This window comes from Aythya marila (assembly GCF_965140915.1).
Source record: "Aythya marila genome assembly, chromosome: Z".
Lineage (NCBI taxonomy): Eukaryota > Metazoa > Chordata > Aves > Anseriformes > Anatidae > Aythya > Aythya marila.
In genome coordinates this window covers 19,283,197-19,306,471 of record NC_139080.1, presented here as the reverse complement: position 1 = coordinate 19,306,471, position 23,275 = coordinate 19,283,197, and the positions used below count along the sequence as shown (strand labels likewise).

The window sequence follows — 23,275 nt, the reverse complement described above, 5'->3', positions numbered from 1 at the left end:
TTTCTGTACTAATCACAACTTCAATATTTTCGCAGATTAAGCAAACAAGTCTTTAGTCATAGGCTAGGCATCTGTACTGATATTTACTTTAGTGGAGAAAAAAAACAAACATTTCAGATGCATTTTAATGGAACATTTATCATTAGATAAGTAATCAGGATTGTAAAGTTAACCTACAACAAGAGGAAAAAATTGGAAGGAATATTAGTATGAGGAAAAAATTGGAAGGAATATTAGTATCATACCAAACAACTCAGCAGTCTACAAACATGACAAAATTAAAAAAAAAAAAAAAATAGTGCAAGACATTGATAGACTGAAAGAACCGTCCCTGACTACAAATGAGTTTTCAAAGAACACATTTAGCAACCAGAAATTAAAGGACTCTGTCATGATTCAAAACAATTAGAATATTGTCTTAACCATGACAATAAACAAACACTTGCCTGCTAGAGTGTATTAATCTGACAAGGTCAGTAAACTCTACATGAACTGCAAATGGGAGGTCATTGCAAGATTCATCATACAACTCAGATACTTGCATTTCATGTGCCTCTTCAAATACAGGTAAATGTTACCCGTAGGTAGTCGGGAGACCTGATTACCTACTAACCTTTGAAGCTGCCTATTTACAGAATTACTAAAAACAAGTCTGCAGACATTTACTGGTAGTAGCAGGGGAGGTAACACTGAATTTGTTTAGAAAATAAATTTGTTTCTCAAATTAGTATTTTCACACATTAGATTTTTTTTCTTCAACAGTATCCGAGAGGAACAATTCTGAAGATACAAGCATAGTGGTCACTAGGATATACAGAAAAGCCCTCAGGATGTAAGAGTGTTATTTGACAGAAATAACTAGTGAAATGCAATACGTGTTTGTGGGTTAAAACAAGGAGTATTAGTTGCACACCTCTGAGGGTTAACTAACAGCTCACTAAGTGACCTGATCATCACTGCTGACAACTGAGCAAAAGCTCATTTCTGTTTGCTCAAAAGCAAGATGACAGGATGCTCTGAAAAAGAAAAAGAGCACAGAAAACAAGACATCAGATGTGGTTAGATGTCAGTGTGGACTAGCAGACACAATCCATTTCTCCAGTGTTTCACTCCCATCTTCCACAGTGACCCTGGATAAAGTGGTTAATTATCAACAGCAATGTGTCAGCAATAAATGATATGCAATGTATCGATGAGAACCACTATGGAAGGACGTAAGTCCCCTGGTGTAATAAGTACATTAGTGGCTATTCCATTACAACCCAGAATATTAGGACAAGGGAGATGAGAACATGCAGGACTATGTAAGATTTCCATCAATGACACAAATAATTTACACTTAAGGGATACAAAAGAAATATACTGAGAAAGTGTGAAACTGAGGTTGTGACTTCAATTCCCATCTCATCTCATAGCAGAGAAACAGGAATACTCAATGACATTCTAACATTACAGAAAAAGAAGCAGAACTCTTTTTGCAAACACCTTCAAGTCCATCGCCATTGGACACAAAGCACTATCAAAAAATTAGGAAGTATTTCTGAGCAAAATTAAGGGGGGGAGTGAGGGATCATTACTATTGTATTAATACATTTCAAAAGCCATGTCAGTCTCCAGGCAGAAGGTAAACAATTCCCAATTTCAGATGATTTTTAAGCATCAAGTCAAGAGAGCTGTTCCCCCCCCCCCCCGACAATTTTCAGTCAAGATCTGACAAAAATCAATCTTCAAAAAAATCCCTGAACCACAAACAAAAAACTCCATGCAAACAATCCCTCCCACATCCCCTCAAAAAAAAACACAAAAAAAGAACACCCCCCCCCTCATTTATATTACAGGGTAAAAAGAAAAAATCAAGAAGATTCACCACTGAGCAGGATTCTCAAGTTCTGCATGGTGGTCAAGCAGGAACTAGTAAGCTTTTTGGAGGCAGCATGGTAAAGATAAAAAGGGAGGGAAGCAACAGAAAGCCACATACCATTTAACAAGATTCGCCTAGTCACCCAGAGACAAGTAACGAAGCCCTCCTCTTACAGGGTTTCTGTCCACTTTGTCTCAAGCAAAAGAATGAGCTGTAATTCTAGAGTTTTAAGTGAGAGCAGAGCAGATAGACAGTAAAACAAGACGACCCTGGGGTTTTCACTGAGCTCTCCGAGAACACCGAGACTAGCATTAGAAACTCCAGAGCTCACGACAGATCCGTTCTCTTATCACAGCCACTGCTAAGAACTACCTCTGAAAGCTTGTTTGAAGAACAATTACGTGGCAGCGCATAATTTCTATTTTAAGCAAACTGGAGCCAAGTTTCGCGAATACTGGAAGCCAGCAAAAGCCAACAGCGGCATTCCCACAGTCACCCCACCCCTAGCTGCTTGCTTCCACTCCCACCTCATCCTCTCACGCACCAGGATAAACTCTTGCACAGCTGCACCATTACCTTTACTCTGACTTCAAACAATAACAAACGCATCAGCGCTCCAGAAGATCTTCTGAGGTTCAAATCTATCTACAGAAGGACAAACTGATCATCAAAGATGTGTTGTAATTGACAGAACATCTCGCAGCTTTGGGAAAGGCCTGGTTCCGCATGTCTGCCCCCAGGTATCCATTTCAGTAACAGCACCTAGACTTCCCTCAGTGACAGTGAAGACTGGATCTTTAGTATCACTAAATCCAACCAGACAGAAAGCTCCAGATTAGTTAGTTACAATCTATTTACTTTGCATAGGAACAAAGAAACTGCCATAGCAGATCAAGCCATTTAAGCAGAACCCTACCACTTGCAATAACTAAGAGTGATAAAAATCAGACATGGGAGAGGGTGACCCTCTTCCAAAAATACTTTCGAGCCACAGAGCACTGAAGAGGTAGGAAGTGGAATTTCTCTCACAGGAGGATTCAGCTTAAATTGGAAGCAGAAAATGTGGTGGCTTATTTAAGCAGCCAGTGAAAAATATCAAGAGTTATGAAAAGCAATAAAACACGCGATTATATTTTACATTAGCTGAAAATAGCTACAGTAAATAGGCTATATATTTTACAATAAGTACGATCTGACAACGGGAGCCAAGACAAGTATCATTTCAGTGGAAAGAAAAAGAAAAATCAAACCTTCACTAGGCTGTGCTCTGACGGAACTTGCTCACCCTGTTCCCACCTCGCTGCCCAAACCAGTGCTCTGTTAATGCATTCGTGCACTCCTTTAAAGGTGCTACAATTTGTAACCAAACCCCAGACGAGCAAGCTTTTACCAGTACTCCTGTACTTGTTGTCGAAACTTTGCTTTCACTGTGTTCTTACTGTCTCTAGCAGGCGTCAAACAGGAATTGCAGATAATACAGCATAAATATCTACACAGGTTTTCTTGCAGCTGAACCCACAAGCTTGCTGTATCTAGCACATACATTCTGAAATTGGAACACTAAATTTTCATGCAAGTCACACAGTGCATGGTTACTGTATAAAGAGAAGACAAATCACAGCATTTCCTGCTTTTTGTTTCTATAAAAATGAGGTTATGGCAGCATAACCAACACTGCACCCAGGAATGCAGTAAGTTACCTACACCAATTTTAGACAAAAATAAACATCACTTGAACTGTCTGAACATTTTAAAAGAACATCGTTAAGATCACACAGGAGGAGGTGCATTTTGCCTTCATGGATTTCCCCCCAAATCAGAAGTTACAGCTTAAGTTACAAGAAATCTTAGTACAGTTACCACTGAACTCATTGTTAGGACCTATTTATATAAATCAAATCATTACACTGCCATGGAATAAAAGGTTCTAATGTTTTACGTGGAAGCTGCATTTCCTAGTAAAATAACTCCCTTCTCCTCCTACAGTGGTATAAAGAGATAGCTTACAATGTCACAGCTTTTAGTGAAAATGTGATCTGCTCTTGTGACAAACAGAGCGCTTGAGAGACTGAAGAAAAAGGGTAATATTTACATTTATGACTTAACAGCAGAGTCAGTTTCCCTTTTCAGCTTCATTCTAAGGCTCATGCAGGTCTTCCCGCACAAACAGAAAATCTATTTAGAAAGTAAGTGACTGTAATACCAAAAAGACTGACAAGGGGACTTTGGAGCAAGTACAGCATCTTTTAACGAGCAGTAGATCCTTATGGGAGAGGATAACTGCTCTATTTAAAACCAGAACAGAAAACCTCCACACATTATTTTGATCACGTCCTTCAGCTTGCCTCTTAATAAGTGTCTGGGTAACAACTGCATGTACTGACTTATTTAACGTGTAATATGCTAACTGCATACTCACATAACTCACAAACAAATAACCCCCTCCTTTGGCTAGAACAAGTTAATGAAATCACAACAAGGGCAGAGACGTTTTAAATTCTTGATATAGCCTGACAAAGTAGTACTTATCTAACATCTGTTTACTAGTAACAGGACATACAGAATTACTGAGATATTCCTTAAATCCTTGTGTAGAGTATTTCTGAAGGACACTTACAATTAACGCTGCCATGTATTTTCAACCATACTCATGATAAATTCAAAATAGGCCATCTCTGAAGAGACATATAAATAAATAAGAGACAAGCAGTTGCCATTTACCATCTTCTGTGATTTGTGAACATTCCTAGTCAAACGTGAGAGAGCATTTGGGTGGGGGAGAAGGGTTATAACTTGCATGCACACTCAAAACACTAACTTGTCCAAATGTAGGTACTTTAAAGTAAGCAAAATTGTCCATGCGAAAGGAAAAATTCCACAGCTGCTCTGTCATTGCTGCCCTGGGACTGACTAGCAAGGATGGAGTCAATATTCCTGCACTGATGTGACATACATTGACCTTCCCGAATCTCTAATATTCAGCCTAACTCCCTCTTAATATTGCCATAAAACAACAATTTGTATTACAAGATACAGTTCATTATACCTTCATGACTTGACAGAGGAAAAGATGGTGCTAAAGAGTCAGAATTAAGTTACTTGCTAAAATCCATACGTGATTTTTTACCTTCCTGAAACACTTCAGATTTCCACTAATCTTTCTATAACTGCAGAGGGACTTCTTATCTGCTAGGACCCCACCACATCAAGTATTTTCTCACTGCCCTAGGCGCTGACCAAAATTCATCCGAGTAGCTCAGAATTCATACAAACAAGACGTTGGTCTAGAAGACAGCTCTTACTACAGCTTTTCCCACGCAAGTTAACCTTTAAAATATATCCTTAAGGTTTAACCGGCATAAGACACAGCCATAAAGAACACACACCATCTGTTAAACCGGGGAGCGCACTTCTTACGAGGTTTGAATAACGAGCCAAGCAGTAAGGCCTCTCATTAGAACAGGTCTCTTGATGCTCACCCTGAGTCCTTAAGCCACCCAGCGCCTTAGGAGGCACCCGTAAGGAACCACCAGCCCCACACCATCGGCCTCACACCCTCACCGAGCTGGCGAGGGCACATGGCAGGCACCTCAGGGCTCGGGGCTGGTGGCGACCAGCAGGTGAAGGCAACAGCATGAAGGCAGTGCCCAGGCTGCGCTGCAAAGCCGCTTCGCTAATTACCGCTTCGCTAATTATCGCTTCGCTGTTACCACGTCGTTTCGCTCCGAAATAAGCGCGGACGGGGCAGTGCGGTGGGATTTCCCCTCTCTATGGCTAAGCCTCAAGGAAAAAAAAAAAAAACAAACAACAAAATGAGTCCGGCAGTATCGCGAGGCCGCGAACCGGCCTCAAGACCTTCCAGAAGTCCCTTTAAAAAAAAAAAAAAAAGGAATAAAAAAGGAAAAAAAAAAAAAAAAAAAAAAAGGGGGGGGAAAGGAGCAGCAGCGCTGCGCAGCCAGCTGCCGGGCAAGCCGCGGGGCACCGGGCGCTGACAGCTGCGGGGGCACTGCCTCACAGCCTCCCTCCTCGCAGCCTCCTCTTCCTCGCAGCCTTCCTCGCAGCCTGCCTCCTCTCCCTCCCAACCCTCCCGCCCCGCACCTCCGCGTCCCACAGCCTCTCCCCCCCCCTCCCCACACACACACAGCCCCCCCTGTCCCCGCTGCCGTCCCCGTCCCGCCGCCGCTGTCACCTCACCTCGCGGCGAGGGGAGGCTCCATCGCCGCCCTCCTCCTCCTCCTCTCGGCGGCCGGCGGCTCGCTGGGCTCGCTGGGCTCGGCGCAGCGGCTGGGGGAGGCGGCCGGGCTGGCGGGGCCGGAGCGCGGCCCGGGCAGGTAGTGCAGCAGCAGCGCCTCGGGGGGCTCCGGCGAGGAGGAGGAGGGCGAGGAGGAGGAAGAGGAGGAGGAGGAGGGCGAGGAGGAGGAGGCGGCGGGGAAGAGGGGCGCCTCGGGCAGCCGGTCGAGCTCCACGCTCCGCACTTTGCGCAGCTGCTTCCGCCGCCAGTCGGAGCGCTGCTCCCGGCCGCCGCCCGCCTCACGCAGGGGCCCGCCGCTGGTGCTGGTGCTGCTGCTGCTGCTGGCGGCCGCGCTCCCCCCCGCTGCCCCGCCGCCCTTCGGGCTCCCGCAGGAGGAGGAGGAGGAGGAGGAGGAGGAGGCGGCGGCGGCGGCCGCTTCGGCGGACAGTCCCGACGGCGAGGCGCGAGTGCCCGCCGCCGCCGCCATTTTCTCTGGCGGGTCACATCGGGCTCACGGGGAGCGGGACGGGGCGGGGGGGGGGAAGGGGGGGGGCAACGCTCCCCTCACGCTGCGCAAACGGCGCTGTCTGCGCAAACGGCGTAGCGGGGAGCGGGCGCCGATTGGCCCCCAGGGGGCGGGGCGGCCGGCGGTAGGTGTGGGGTGGGGTGGGGTGGGGGGCGGGGCCTCGCGTGGCTCCGCCCCGCCCGCCCCCGCGCAGGTGTGGGCCGTTGGCGGGGCGTGCCCCGTGAGGGGAGGTGGGGGGGAGGGGCGGGTACCTGCTGCTGGCCATGAGCCCTCATGGGCTGCTGCCTTTCCCCGCAGCCACAGACAGGGTGGTTGTGCCCTCAGCACCACTTGAACCACGCTTCTTTAGAGTATCTCACGCATACTGCGCAGAATTTGCTGTGTGTCCCCCCACTACAGCTGGGACGAGACGTTGCTCCTAACAGAAGCACAATCTGCCTTAGCGTACACGGTCAGATGCTGACCCAAACATAGCGTCCTCTCTGGAGGTTGCCACAAGCATAGTACAAGAGTTATTTACCTCTAAACACGCAAGACAAAACACCCAAGGAGAGTGTTTCAAATGCTGCTCTGTGTAATTACAGATCAATATCAGCACGATCGTGGCCTCAAGGTCATGCTGAGTGGATCACTTGGATGGTCTGTCAAGATGCCACGCTGCAACTGTCCTTACCGAAGTTTTCCCAGTGAAAGATGCTGTGCAAAAGTCAGCTGCATTCATTGTCATCTTGTAAATAAGGCACCTCTGGGATAAACGGGTCGTCTAAATATCCTCCTGTAATGTGCAGCTCAGGGTTGTGCAGTTAAAGGAAGAGTCATTCTGAATTTCAGAAATATAGTATTTGATAGCTTCCTTGTTTAGAGCCTAAACTATGGGTAAATTAGGGACGGTTTTCTGCAGGATTCCTAAAGCAGGCCTTATTGTCACAGTCAGTATGTTAGTAAGTGTGGGAAGAGCAGAGAAAAGTATTTGTTTTGTAGAAGCAGGAGGCGATTAGTTGCATGCAAATTCTGAGGCAGATGGTTGAAATGAACTCAAATTATTACCAGTTGTTGGCAGTGTAACCTGCATGTGCAGTAGTTTTCAACAGGAATAAAACAACAGTGCACAATTATACCTTTTTTGTATATTCCTCTGTGCTGTAAAATCACATTCACAGAAAAATAAACATACTGCATTTCTGAAGTATTCTGAAAAGAAGTAAAACAACTTTACAAATGTACTAAATGCAGGTCACATGGAGAATAGCAGCTTTGAATAGCAATCACTTGGTTAGAAAGGGATAGAGAGAAGAACAAAAGAGCAAATCTCTTATAAAACTAGATCTGGGAGATCCTTTGGTCTAACAGAATCACAGGGCACAGCTCTCCCAGGTGCCAAGGCTCCAAGAAAGCCTACAGGAGAAGGAAACACAGGAAATTTGAGGCAAAACGTCGGAGTGGACTTGGGTACTGAGGAATGTGCATGTGCACTGAGATGAAATGGTTTCTGGAAAGCAGCTTAGAAAAACAGGACAAAACATGAAATCCAGGGGTACTGTGAGGCACCTGCATGCCGACAGATGCAGTCACCATTCCTCCTAAGACATGGCTTTGCCATTTGAATAAGGCCTGCACTAGCAAGGTTTTGAGTTACTTTCTGGGGATAGCAAAAAGCAATCTAGCAGCTAGTTAAATAGCAAACCTTACTATTTATGTATTGATACAAGGCATGCCTTATAAGGTCTGTTTATCCCCTGATTTTTGACTAAAATCCAACTAATAAATTACGTTTGGCTCTGATACTTATATTCATCCCATTGTTTCAGATGGATGTCTCTCCACTCTGCCTTGATTAGGGGAACACAGTGGCAAATGAGAAGACATCTCCCATGCCTCACTCCAGAATGCTAGATAATGTTATGCCTGTATGCAACACGGATTTATGTACAATAGAGAGATACTGTGTGGCAGGTGCTCTGTTAGAAGTACTAAATTTTGAAATCATTAATTGAATATTCAGAGGTCTGTGTTTTCCTGTGATCTGCTCTAAATTATTATTATTATTATTATTTTGCATTTATTGAAGGAGTTGACCTGATTGTAGAAAATAAAACAAAACAACAAAAAAAAACAAACCACCATAAAACTTACTGAGGAACCCAGAAAGATATTGAGTTACCTCTTGCACATATTCTTTCTCAGTCTGTCACAGTGCTGAGTTCCAAGGTTCCAATTTAGAATACAGTTGTGGAGGGTAATATGAGACTTTTAGCAGTTTCCAGTGGGCCAATTTCCCCTAAGTCATAAGTAGCGGCACTCAGGGTTTGTTATGAAACAGAAGCCTTTGGCCTCAAATTAGCATCGTGCAACATTTGGAACATCAACCGTTGTACACAAAGAAAGTTCTGTTTGGGAACACACTAAGTTTTTGCAAGCCAAGGAGTTTCCTTGTTGCATAAAACCTGTAACAGTGTCATGAATAACCAACAATTTTCAACACGCTACAGATAGGAATCTGCCATGCCTCTGAATACATAAAGTAGGCATCATCATCCACAAACAGAATAAATATGAGAGATAACACAGTCCATAGCTTCTGGTCTTGACTAAACATGCAGAAAGTGCTAATACTGTATAGAGACTAGATTCTCCCTGCCTTATTCTTCTGTGGAGAAATACTTATCCCCACCTTGATCTTCCATTCATTCTTTCCATTGTGAGAAAGGGAAAGCAGAACTGCTCCTGAGCCATAATCCTTTCCTGTTTATTCCTCTGTGTAATGGAGAAGTCAAGCAACTAAATGAGGACATAGAGCCTGAGGTCCTTTTCATTCGTGTTTCCACAGACCTGCTGAGAATATGCTGGCATCTCTCTTGCCTTTAGAAATGCTTTGCCATCTTGCTGATGCTCACTTCCTAATGTAACAGGTGTGCCTTTTAGAAGCTATTCCACTTAAGAAAATCAGGATGCTATATCACTTTTCAAGAGAGAGAAAGCCAGGGAGAAACAGGATCTGTTACAGGGATGTTTCTGGCTTCATTTTAGATGCTGGGAATGTCTAGTCTTACTGTTACTTATTTTTCTCTTCAGTTTACCTATCGATTTCAGCATTGATTTCTATGCAAAATGCATTTAAAGGTTTCTTCCCTCACATTTCCATTCACACACAACTGAACTGTTAAAAATAGTTTGGGTCCACAAGACATGAGATTACATCTTGACTTAGGCGTCGAACACATTATGTATGAAAATAGCTGTATATACAACCTCCCTTTTCTGCCAAAGGACAGTTCTCTGTTTCTGAATGAGAATTAGTATTTCTTCTAACAGTCCTGTACTGTCTAGCCATGTTCACTAGAGTTGTCAGTTCTCTGGCTGTAGCGTCTACTGCACCTTCTAGTAGGGGGTGTCCCTGCCCATGGCAGTGGGCAACTGGGTGATCTTTAAGGCCCCTTCTAACACAAACCTTTAAGTGATTCTGTGGTCTAGTCATGAACTGGCAAACGTTTTGGTCTATGCACCATGCTATCTAAAGTAACGAGGTGAAATGTTCCTAAAGAGTTTGCAATCTAAATATGACAGACAGGTGAGAAATGGAACAATTCCCAATCTAGACTACAGTCCTTGTACAGCAAAAGTCTATCTGCTGCTTTAAACTTTTTTTTTTTTTTTCTTGCTATTTAGTATATTTTGCATAAACTACTAAAATCAGTTATATTTGTCATCTCAGTTATTTTTTTATAATATCAATAATTGACATCTGACTTGGATGTTCTTGTTGGCTGTGTTATAGAGGATTTTTCTGACCTCAAATAAGTCACTGTCCTTTAATTGCCCAAATTTTCCCAACTGTAACAGGCTAAGATATTTACTTGCCTCAGGCGTGACAAAAGGCTGATGGATTTGATATTATTGAGTTTCCAGGTGATCCCTTGCTCACAGGAAGTGTAACAATGAAGTAGGCAAGACCTGTTAAACCTCTTCTCATACAACGCTTGGGAACAGCTACCAAAATTATTACAGCCATCAACTCTTTTTCTTATATTCTTCCAGACTACTGAATTGACAACCTAGCTCTCACCTTGATCAGCACTTACCTCTTTTTTGAGTGGTTTTAAGCACCACGATCAGTTCCTTCTTCCATGGAAAACAACTGCATTATTTCAGATTATGGATTCTAGCAATAGCTTCATTTTCCTTTACCCTAAAGCTACTAGTGGTGGTCACAACCGTTTCAGTTTGGGCGCTTATTCCATTCTGTGAAGCAAAGGCACAGGGAATATGCATGGCTGTTAATACACCATAGAAGTTGTCCCATGTTGGAAGCTACAGATTTCCAAATTATTACAGAACAAATGCAAGAACTTTAATCATATTTTTGTCTCAAAGGTCAATATAGCTACCTACTGAAAGGGAGCAGTAAAGGTCAGGATGGAAGAAGGACCACTTCCTCATTCACACCAAAGAGGACCCTGAGGGTATTCTTTTCCTCTGCCGGCTGCTCTTTCATCCTTATTGTGCCAACAGCAAATCATACAGTACCAACAATAAACTGCAGTTACTGGAGGACAGCAGCATGACAACAGCATAAACATCCAACCAACAGCAAACACAGAAGTGAGGCCAAGTTCTCTCGGTGTGTCACAGCATGGCTGTGGGCTGTGAACCAACAGTCTTGCATGATGGATATATTCAGCACATGCCACACAAGCTGTATGAGGATCCTGTAGCTGAAGGGAGACTAGAGGCACACAGCTTGACAGCTGCCTTTCTGGATAATTGCCTTCTTTAAGAATGACCAGACAGGGAAGGAACTGGCAAGAACACCCTCCATAGAGTACCCTGCTTGCTTTCTCCAGAGCCAGGGCATAACTGAATAATCATTTCTGGGTACAGGAATGGCATCCTGCCTGACACATTTTCTCCTGCCTTTTTATTTCTGTTCATTCCACCCGGCCCCTCTAGTAATGCTGTCTGTATGCTTTCATTCATGATGGCTAGTAGCGGTGGCAGTGCTGTTCCTCTTCATAAATCCAGCAAGCACACTTTGCCAAGGCCTTCACAGCTGTCAGAGGGAACAACAAAACTCAGCAGCGACATTAGTGTCTGGTTCATCATGTGATCCTTCCATGACAAGCCCGTCAATTTTCTGGCACAATGGCAGAAATAAATCAAATTTCTTTCTGCTGTAATGGTGGCAAGGAGTCTACAGACCTTAAAAGTAGTTTTATGTCTAAACAGCCAAATCTTTATTATAGCCACCTTTTAGAAAAGGCCACTTAATATTTTTCCTAAGCTCTTCAGTAATTTATTCCCTCCAGCAATTACAGTAAGACCAACACTACTTTCTTGTTTGTGTGCAAGTGGCAATCCCTGAGAGTAATGCTTCCAGAACCACTTGATCACAGAGTCACAAGCTACTATCTATATTAAACACCCTTTAAAGTTAAAGGTGATGTGGACATGAGATCTGGTTTATTGATAAAAAGATTTTACAAAAAATATGGTATGTATTCCACAGTATAAACTTACTTCTTGAATTTGTTTGCTGTTCCTGGGTTTCATTTATCATTCATAGAGCTCTTACTGCCCTATACCATAGCTTCCTTTGTTGCACCCAGTTCATTTACATATTTTATGATGTTTATAGAGACTAATGAATCTCACCTATCAATAAATCATAAGTAAATAAATCCACTGGTTTCTACATACTTACCTTCCTTCTGTTAGATACTGAAATCACAGAAAATAGATGTACTAGTTGATCATCTTTGACATCCACAAAGTTAATTTGCTTGTAATATAAATTTGCATATACTGTAGATATATGTATAATATATATGTGCTTCTTCCCTAATAGATTTTACATATTATATACACTTTGCAATTTTAATGTTCATGATTTCATTTCACCTAGCTGATTAAACCTAGAAATGTTGTGAGGGTATGAAACTGAGCTGACTTTACTTGCTTGGTGTTTTCTCTCTGAAAAGTCTTCAAAAGCTAGGAATGACCTAGAAGATGCTGTTTGTGTGGATTTGGGGGAGAGCATTAACATAGCTCTTGCTGAGGTAGGATATATCATTTATTTTGACAGATTGCCTATCTGCCTCTTTCTTTGTGGTTTAGGCCAAAACTTTTCAAATTTTGAACAAAAGCATACAAGTCTCAAGAACATAACTGACCACCTGCTGTTGAATGTATTAACCATGTAAAACACTTCCTGTGAGTTGTATAACAGCTTTTCAATAACATTGCCTTAATTGAGTTTATCATGCATGGTATTAACACTGCAAGTCAGATCATTTCAAATATGCATGTCACTATTTTCCCTTGAGTTTTGTTAGCAAATGAGCAAAACTGAGTTGCCACTCCTAGCTTCTCATCCATGACACAAGATTTGGAGGTGATTTTATTTACAGATGTTAACACCAAGTTCATTATATTAGCTTTATTATGTAGTCTCTAATGTCTTAATCATAAAGCTGTGTGAACTATCTGCTTTATGTTAAAAAGAACAATCTTCCTTTTAATTTCTATCCTAGATAAGAACTTGTATTGACATATACATATTAGGCACAGAAGTTGTGAGATTATTTTTGTTTGCTTTATTTAACCAGAACAAAGGATCCTTCTTAGGGTGGTAACGTACCTTTCAGTATACAGTAAGAACTACTGCAGGCCCTTTTCAAATAACTTCTTGCACCCTGTGGATCATACCATGTGCATTTTAAATACGGAAAGATAATAAATGTAAAAATAAAACATGGGATGAAGAAGCTAAAAAAAGAAAATAATGCCTCCTTTTATTTTCAGCTTCCTGAAACTAAAACTTCCTGATTTATTCCCAATTCCCTTTACATACTATAGCTCTCTATGTTTACTGTGAATTGTGGCAGTATATATTCCTTCTCTCTCCCCCAACACCCTTTTTTTTTCAGTGAACTCAGACTTATTTGGTTTTAATCCAGTGAAAGCACATATAATTGCAGCAATATTTTATTTTAAGTATCAGGAAAGCTCAGTTCTCCATGTCAGTTAAGCTGCAGGGAGATATTAAAGACCTTGAACCATAAAAAAGGTACTTAAATCCTAAGAAAAGATACTTTTATCTTTATAGATTAGAACAGCCTTATAGTTCTGTTTAATAGTTCCTTTATTCTTTTATCCTACAGATTAGATTTTAATAGATAGTCATCGACTGCATCATTGATCAGTGGACATTCCTCTCCCTGAGTAGTAGAGTCCCTGTTATTTTCCTAATTTCCAAAAATCTCTTGTGATTTTCAGCTTTGGTTTTGGGGTTTGAGGAATCTTCAGCTTCAAGACAACGGTCAGATATGTATTTCTGTGTCCACCAGGAGCTTCCCATTTAAAGTTTAAAAGATTTGAGTTGTGAGTAAAGTGCTATACTAGAACCTAAAAATTAAAGAACATCACAGCACATCTTTTCATCATCCTAATCTATCCAGTCTTTGAAGGAAATTGAAGAAAATTATCACTTCTGAAATATTATGAAGGAAGAATGTGGCCAATTTGTAGTATCCGTAGGAAGACAAAAATCTTACTTTTCAAATCCAGCATTTTCCCTAAAATGAGTGGTTAAAGCAACTCATTTATCTCTAACATAAAACAAAGTTATTTCTCTAACTTTTGTGAGCAGGTCTGTTAATTGGTCAATAAATGCTAAAATCTTTGCACATTTTTTTTCCTGAAAATTTTCTTTAGGTCTTATTTTTCATTTTAAAACTATTGCTAATGACAGCATATTAGAAAGGCATGTAACATAAACTCCTGTCTCCTTCCTCCTTCCCTCTTTTTTTAAAGTACTGAAAGAAGAGAAGCTAAATTCCAATGCATTTTGATGATGTCATGAAAGCCAAAGTTGCAGCTATGAAAAGCAAACATTTCTATTTCCCTTGCCCCCAACAAGGCATGAGATAAATATCTGCTATTTGGCATAATAAGGGTTCAAGTGTGAGACATAGACTACCTTTACAAGTTATTAATTTGTTTAAAACCATAGCCAAAAGTAGATTTGATGTCAGATGTGTGTTACAGAACTATGTTGAGGGTGTTTGTTGTCTGTGTTGGTACATGGAAAGACATTCCTACCACCTTATTTTAGTAATGGTACCACACCAAAGATAACAAAAGCTGTCCTGAGACTGATGTGTATGATGCTTTCAAAGCGGGTTTGTTGTGAATGTTCAGAAGGTCGTAGGTCTGAATTCCACTGATGTCTCACATTCTAGTCTAGCTGCTGAAGATGAGAAAATATGAATGAAAATTTTGGTAGTAAGCCCAAGCTTACTATATGATTTATTTTGGCATTCATTGGTCTAGAAGAGGAAAGAGGAAGTTTCTGAAATTGCAGAGAAGAGACAAAATCTGCCCACTTCTCCTTAGCACTGCAATCTTCAGCTAAGCTTTTGTAGGGCACCAGTTGTGGTCTGGTGCCTGGAGAAGGCTGTTACCTTCCCTGCTAATGTTCCTGAGCCCAGTGAAGGCAACATATGCCCAAAGCCCTCTCTTGACTGGATCCCAAAATTATGGGTTCTGGATCTCATCCCTGTAAGAAGTTCAAGTTTAGAAGAACCTCTTAAAAAAAAATAAAGGTATTTTTCCAAATCAGGCAAAGATAAAATAAAAATACTCTGTTTCATACTATGTGTCTAATGGACAGCATGTGGCATTTTGCATTAACATTGATGTGGATATCTATCTACTTAACCAAATTGTTCATTTTGAGGAAAACTGTTAAGGCTGACCTGCAAATTTTACACTGCCATTCTTTGAACATCCAAACTTTATGTGGATGACAGTACTTTCTAAAGCACAACCAAGCATAACAATTTATCATCATACAGAAAACTGGATATATAAGCTGGATATACGATGAGACCATCTGCTCTAGTCATCAGGAACAAGCACATCTCCTTTTGGAGAGATGATTGAATTATGGGGCTTCCATGTCATGGCTTGGGCTGCCTCTTTGCCTCAGCAGTAAGTGTTTTGAAAAGAAAGATCTGATGTTTTGTTCAGTGCTTCGTAGCTGAAATGTCATTGATTGCAGTTAAGATAGGTTGGCTAGACACTGTTTCTCTTGGATTCAAGCATTTGAATAATCTTACTGGAATCCTTACAGGCTCATCTAATGCAGAATATGTTTAACTCTCTTTGTTGCAAGCACGTGCACTTTCCCTTAAAATTTATAGAAAATCATCCAGGATTGAATTAATTCACCCAGGCCATTGTGTTCTACTTTACTTTCTTCCTGTTCTTATTACAGTCTGAAAAGAAAGACATTAATATTTTTTAGCCCTAATAATTTTTGATAACATGATTAGAGAAGGAGTTTTGTGACCATGTCACAGTGAATCGCATAGCTTTTTTGCACTTTGGGAACATCCACAGAAATTGCAACTCCAGTCACAATAGACATGGGACAATGGACATAGTTGAATTTTCACTGGGTCCAGGTAGTAGAAACCATGACAAAGGGGGCAGGAAGTCTGCAGAATAAAGAGGCTGCGGTGGTCACACCCTCCTCTTTGTTGGCACTGGGCTCAGCAAAAAGCAAACTGAGCTGGCCAAGAATGAGTTGATTCAGCATGCTCTGCTGAAAAGGCTCTTAAGCTGTTCCAGACAAAACTATGAGGAAGGATGACAGCGACAACACCATCTATCCTTCAGGCTGAGTTCCCCCCAGGCTTTGGACTGCTGCCAAAATGAATCATCCCTACTTTAAAATATACTAGGAAGTCCATGTCTGGCACAGGTTGTTCCTTAGTTCTTTTTATTTGTCCTCCTGCACAATCTATTGAAAGTTGCAAATATGGTTTATATTGCTACACAGGAAGACACACGGGTGAACTTCAGGTGAAAAAAATGGATCTCATTTGCCGTTACAGTCACTTATATGGAATGATCCCACATTAAACTGAGAGGTGGTCAAGGCCAGTGAGAACTGGTTATGACTGAAGTGCTTGCTTCAGATAATTTTGCTTTGCACTGCCTGAACTATCTACAAATACGTTCCCTTTCCCCTGTACTTATTGCTTCAGGCTTGAGCTTTGGTCTTGTCTGTATCACAGAAGTTGCACTTATTTAAATGAATCAGCTTCTAAAAGATTTTTAAATCAGAGCAATCTCTTGCATGAACACTCAGAGCATCACTAAGTAATTCCCAAGGGAAAAAAAAAAAAAAACAACAAAAAACAAACAAACAAACAAACAAAAAACAAAACCAAAACAAACAAACAAAAAAAAAAAAACAAAAAACAAAAAACAAAAAACAAAAAACTTTCATTTAGTATCATCCAAGTCTCTTGTTTATTTTTTTTTCATCAATAGATCTCAGCACTTTATAAAGTAGGTCACTGTCATTTACTCTATTTCACAGATGGAGAACAGATGAAATGGTTTGCCTACTGTGGGCAAATAGAAAGCTGGGAATAAAAATCTGTGTCTGCCCGATTCAGTGTTTCAGCCACAAAGCCGCATGGGTTTTCCAAGTTGTCCTGCTGTGGGTGTGCTTTGAGGATCACATTTCTTTTAACCTTGTAATGATGTACCAGTGATTTACACTGATTACAAGGTAATCAGAATCAACTTGGAGAAAAAAAATTGTATTTGATTCACTTTTAAATGTTTTTACACAATGATAGCTCCTAATAGAGTCTCCATCTCTAAGAACTTACTTTTTGCCAGCGAAATTGGTATTGGAAGCATCTGTAAAATTCCTGGAGGCTTTCTCCCCCGTCACATTAAGACCACAGAAAATTCAACCCAAAGTTTCATTCAAATGGTCAATATACCATTCAACAGCCAAAACATAGCACTGTAGCAGAATAGAAATAGGACAAAGTAAAAGCATACAACACGTTTAACAAAAAGCAATAAAAATGATTGATCGCATAGCAAGTATAGAAACATCACCCCACTTTCCATCCTGCCTTCAGGATGCAGAGATAAATTTAGCTTACATTTTCAGTGAGGCTGTACTAACACTGAGCTATCAGGCACTGGACTGCTAGCAGGTTTTTGTTGTTGTTGTTGTTTGTTTTTAATGCTAAACTATCTTCATCTTCCTCTGTCACTTGAACAGGATACAGGGGTGCAGTGAAATCTCCATCCTTGGAGGTTCCCAAGGCTTAGTGAGACAGCACCATAGCTGACCTGATTTAATGTTGGCAGTAGTCCTGCTCTGAGCAGGAGGTTGGACTAGATAACCTCAAGAGAGTCCTTCCAAACAACAGTTCAGCAGTCCTGCAATTTTATATTTGGTGTGAATGCAATGGGTCTTACATTTGGGTTGGCTTGTAACATCTGAAAGAGCCTGAGAATGGATGATTTTGCATAATTGCCAAGTCAGTAAAAGTCATGATCTCAGAAAAATAGACATGCTTGATTTGCTACAATATACTGTCTGTTATAGTGGGAGAAAAAATATTCAGTGTCTTTTTTTTTTTGTGGGGGGGGGGGGGGGATTAGCTAACACCAATATTATATAGAAGGACATGCTGAAGCAATTTATGGATAGGTCACAGTCATTAGCACAGTTTCACACATGAACAGGTTGAGTTCTTTTGAGTTCTTGTTATAAATAATACTTCATCCTTTTCTGGATTCTGGTATTCTTATTTCCCATATGGAAAAAAAAAAAAAAAAAGAAAAAAAGTGGAGAAATTGCAGATCAGCACAGGCACTGTGATCTGTAACTTTTTCTTTGTCTTACCCCTTGTCCAGTACATTTAAAGGCATTTAAAGGCTACCAAGTTGCCAGAAGGAGCCTAAGATGGGAAAGAAACCACAGTCTCATTTCATCAATACCTTACTGGAACTGGAAGACAGTTTTTTGTTTGTTTGTTTGTTTTGTCAAAGGGAAAAAGCAAGAACAAAAGAAAACATAATTTCCACATTATATGCTATGTGGGCCATAACTAACATGTAGCTACCACACCATTTTTATATACCTACCATGCATTACTGCTAGTTAGAGCCAGCAGAAAGAGCTAAGGGAAAAGTTTTCTAACTAGAAGTCTAATCACATCCAAAATAGTGTTTGGCACGGTTGTTTGTCTGAATTTCATTTGAGTAAAGGAGACCTTAAAGGACTCTGATGAGGTGTAAATCTCCTGTTCTTCTGTCTTCTAACTTATTTTTTTCTGAATATATATAGTTTATATATATTATAATATGCAAATTAATCACATAGCAATTAAACCTGAAATGAAACATCTCATCCACACAAAATACTTGTGTTGATTTCAGATGAATTTTTCCTCAGATTTTTCACATGGAGTGTAAAAAAAAATAATCAAATTCAAAAGTGAGCCCAATTTTGAAATGAGAAAATCCTTCTGCAGGCGGAATACCTTTGCTCAGGTCTGTTACTTGTCACATTCACAAGATTCTGGAGATCACTTACAGACAAGTGAAGTCATGGCTCCCTCTAATTCACAGGGATTTTTTACTCTGACCACAGAAGTAACCTTTGGGCAAAATCATTCTAAACCAGATGAGGAGCTCCTTTGGAAGCAACTAAAATATATTCAGTTTCAAACATTTCTATCTGTCTCCATACAACAGCGACCAATCTTTGTGCATTGCTCAGTTTTCCCAGAGCACTTAGTCAGCATGATGAACAGTTGTTGGAGCAAAAATAAATCCAAATTAGGACGGACATTTATCAAAGCTATCAAAATTATTTTGCTTAGAGTGAAAGCCAATGGTGTCTCCTGATAAGCTCATTCACAGAAAAATATCTTACTAGAAGAAATATGTGTGCATCAACAAAAAGTTAGGAGCAGACAACTTTAACACACATACTTCGGAATTCCTCTTAAACATGGATTCATTGTGGTTATATTACAGTTCTAGAAGTCATCACCTCAGATATAAAAAAGTAGCAAGATGCTAAGAAGAAGACATATTCAAAATTCTGGGATTTTTGTGCTGAAAAATAAAATGATATACATAGCAACAGATAGATATTATGCATTTTTTCAAGACTGTACGTCAAATAATTTTGTTGCTACAAAAATCGTATTTAATCTTTTAACATAACTGCACATAGTAACCTCAAATGAAGAACGCTTTGGAAACTGTCAGCTCATGAATTTGACATGGCTTGATACATCTGAAAGAGACTTTGAAATTATTTCAGAAGGGATAAGGAAGTGCAGGCTTTGTGACAATGTATATTTAAAGAAGAATGCAGTGCAGGAAATGCAGATATACATGAGGAAGAACATACCACAAATAAGTATTTGTAGGAATAGGCCATGGATTTATAGCTGTTCACATTTAATATTTCCTTAAGTGTTTGTCCATGAAGAAAGCTATATTTTTTTAATTTTAAACTTAAGAAACTTATGTTTCCTATTAGTCTCTTTTACTTACTTAGTTTGTGTTGTTTTGTTTTTGTGTTTGTTTCTTTTCCATGCTCAGTGGTGGTTGGTTTTTTTGGTTTTGTTTTGTTTTTCCACAGCATAAAATCCAGAAAGTTTTGGAAGAATAAACCTCCAAACATTGGCACTGGAGTATACATATATTCTTCTCTTTTAGCTTTCTGAATCACAAGCTGTGTCATACTCACATCCTGCACTCTGATCTGGGTTATCTCTGTGTCCAAACTAGATTCCCATCGCACATGACTAATCTGTGAGGAGCAGATCTGTTCAAGACATTACCAAATGTCTGAGCCCAGCAGTTTGGTCTCAGCATCCCAAAAGTTTCTGTCCCCACAGTTGTGCCTATTCTGTCTCCTCTATGGCTTGTCTAAATCGAAGTTATGCAATGACCCTGCTTAAAATCCCAGCAACCTCTGCCAAGAGTGCTTATTCCCAAGCAGACGTGTCATGGCAGAGGATGGCAACTCAGGCCACTGCTCTCCATACAAGATTGCTGAGCTGCTCACAGGTCAGCTGCCCAAGAACTGCAGATTACAAACTGGCATGCACCTTCAAATCTTGCTGTATACTGCACTGGTTCAGCAGCTCATTCATGTGCATCTCAGCCATCCCTACAACTGGGAAGTGGGCTGATAAGATTGTCAATAAGTGTCTTGTCAGCTGTCCTGAGGTTTGTTGGTTTTTTTTTTTTTTTTCCCCTGGTGAATAAGAGCCTTTTTTAAAGGTCGCTCTTTTTGTTTGTTTCATATTTTTTTGAGTCAGACTGTAAGCATATTGAATTTAAGGAACAGCCACAGCTACAGCTACTGGCACAACACAGGAGACAGCTGCTTCTAGCCCAGGAGGCAGCAAGGGGCATTGGCTGATAACCTTTAAAGCTGCATTATCTCTTGACAAGGTCCTGATGTACAGCCACAGCCTGACTCTAATACAACAATGACATTTGCTCTATTTATTGCCTACATATGTACTCAGTCATTGCTATCTACAGGAAGATCTGCCCTGCTGTCCCAACCGTAATGTCACCTTCTGTCAGATGGGCTCTACAAGCATTCCCATCCTCCGCAGCAGATCTTCCCAATGAAATCCTCGTTGCTGCCCACAGCAAGTGTGTGCAAAGGATAGCAACTTCAGGAGACCCTGGCACAACGAAGCCCCAGCAGAATCCAGTAGAAAACCTTTGGGATGAGGCCTGGGGGACCTGGGATTTTTCTCGTCTTTCTGCATAGCCTTCCTCACCTCACACCAATACACTCTCCAGGGCAAACTGTCCAGGCTGTCCCTGGAAATGTTGACATCCAGCTCTGCCTGTCGTGGCTGCCTTGCTAGGAAAATTTGGATGGGCAGGGTTTGAAGGCAGCTGAGAGCAGGGTGTGCTGGCACAGAGCGTGTTAAGTAGCCAGGTCCCTTGCCTCTGTAGAGAAAAGAGCCAACACTGGCTGGCAGAAAGGCTGGACCCAGCCCAGCTTAACCTGCAAGAGAACAGTGGGACACAATGAGGCATCACTCTCATTTCTGTCCAAGTCTCTTCTAAGCCTCCTTCTACCCTACCACAAGGACCAGTAAAGAGGGGTAAAAAACAGAATCAGAATTTGCTTGCATTTTATGAACCATCTGAAAACAAACATATTGTATATGCAATAGCACTGTGGCAGAGCCCTCAAAACCAGAAGCATTTCTTCCCCATCATCTGAACCATGTAAATAAATTCTGTGACTACATGCATTTAAATATAGTTCAAAGTCTTAGTGACTTGAAGACATGATGCACAGAGGAAATTAAATTATCTGGGACTGCAACATCAAAGACCTTGAAGAAGGCAATACAGATGACTGTCACCACAATTCTGTTCATATTTGTGACTTTAAATGCTGCCGTCTGTAAACAAAAGGAATGAGAAAACTGTCATTTTAATGTCTGTAGACAAATCACCATACCTGCCTGCTTTGAGGAGACAGGAAATCCTCTGTCCTTAAGAGAAGCAGGACTGTAAGGGCCAGCACAGCACAGCACAGCAGGACACAGGCAAAGGATGGACAAGTTCTTTCTATAAATATACTGACATCAACAGGCATCCCAAGGCACCTCCCACTGCAAGCCTGTGACACCAGTACCACAGCACAGCACAGCAGCCATTCTTTTACTCCAGGAAGCCATGAGGAAAATGCAGCCACTTGACAGGGCAGATACACCAGGCAGAGGATATGTGTTTTCCAGCAGTATCTGTCTTTCTTTGGGATTTCATGTTAATGATATGCCCACTATCAGCTAAGCTTTTCCTCATTACCTGAGCTATCCTGTCAGCCTCCCACGAAGTGGCTAAACCCAAGTTTTCTGTACTTGCTAAAAAATGGTGAGACATTTGAAGCAGGATCAAGATTTAACCGTGATGCTTCATACAAAATTCTTGCAATACAGTCAAAGGTTTAGTCTCATCTCTAACTAAACACTAATGATACTAACAAGTATTTTTGTAGCAACCCCCCTGTACCATAATTTTCCAGCAGTATTTGAAAGGAAATGTAAACTGGTAGCAATGACTGTCTCCAAGGCAGACAAGTTTGTCTATTGCCTCAGTGTTGTGAAACTGTAGTTGTGAAACAGCAATTGGAAGAAGCCTAGCCCAAGACACAAAAAGAGTGATCTGTGCTACCGACTTGAGAAAGAAAACTGTCCAGACACTTTAAAAATAAATAACACGCTGGGATCTTTTAACTTATTTCTGTAGTTATTGCCAACCACATACTGATTTCAAATCTTTTTATTATACAAAACTGCCAGCAGCGAAACTTGGCACGGACTTCTCAGAGAAGATGAATCATGACTGTACAGATACAGCACTGCACGTATTTAGCTCTGAAAGTTGTGTGTTTTGTAAATCCAGACTGGCCATGCCGAATTTCAATATTCTTTCAGTTACAATGCATTTGAATATTATCAGAACCTGTAAAGTAAAAGCGGTTCTACCAGAGACATTTTTGGAGATCAAAATTTAAAGTTCTGATGGGAAATACATATTACAGTTCCCTAGAACAATAAGTATCTTGAAAGTAATGTGTGAAGGAAACTTCTCATGTGTAGGCAAGCTGAAATGAAGAGAGGAGAGGAGAGGAGAGGAGAGGAGAGGAGAGGAGAGGAGAGGAGAGGAGAGGAGAGGAGAGGAGAGGAGAGGAGAGGAGAGGAGAGGAGAGGAGAGGAGAGGAGAGGAGAGGAGAGGAGAGGAGAGGAGAGGAGAAACTGTTCAATTGGAAAGGACC

General features: G+C 41.1%; 1 protein-coding gene across 5 annotated transcripts in view; it reads right to left on the bottom strand.

Annotated features, from left to right (window-relative positions):
- MAP3K1 (mitogen-activated protein kinase kinase kinase 1) overlaps positions 1-6,620 on the bottom strand; it is a 56,110-nt gene extending 49,490 nt beyond the window's left edge. Inside the window, exon 1 of one of the 5 annotated variants that reach the window (XM_082783225.1) lies at positions 6,056-6,620. In XM_082783225.1, coding sequence (XP_082639351.1) covers positions 6,056-6,579 — 524 coding nt within the window. In that variant the 5' untranslated portion in view covers positions 6,580-6,620. Of the gene's footprint in view, positions 1-1,978; positions 2,195-3,111; positions 3,224-5,247; positions 5,668-6,055 lie in introns of those variants that run through there. The other 4 variants (XM_082783228.1, XM_082783227.1, XM_082783229.1 and 1 more) reach the window with 4 other exon arrangements.
- Positions 6,621-23,275: the final 16,655 nt, after the last annotated feature.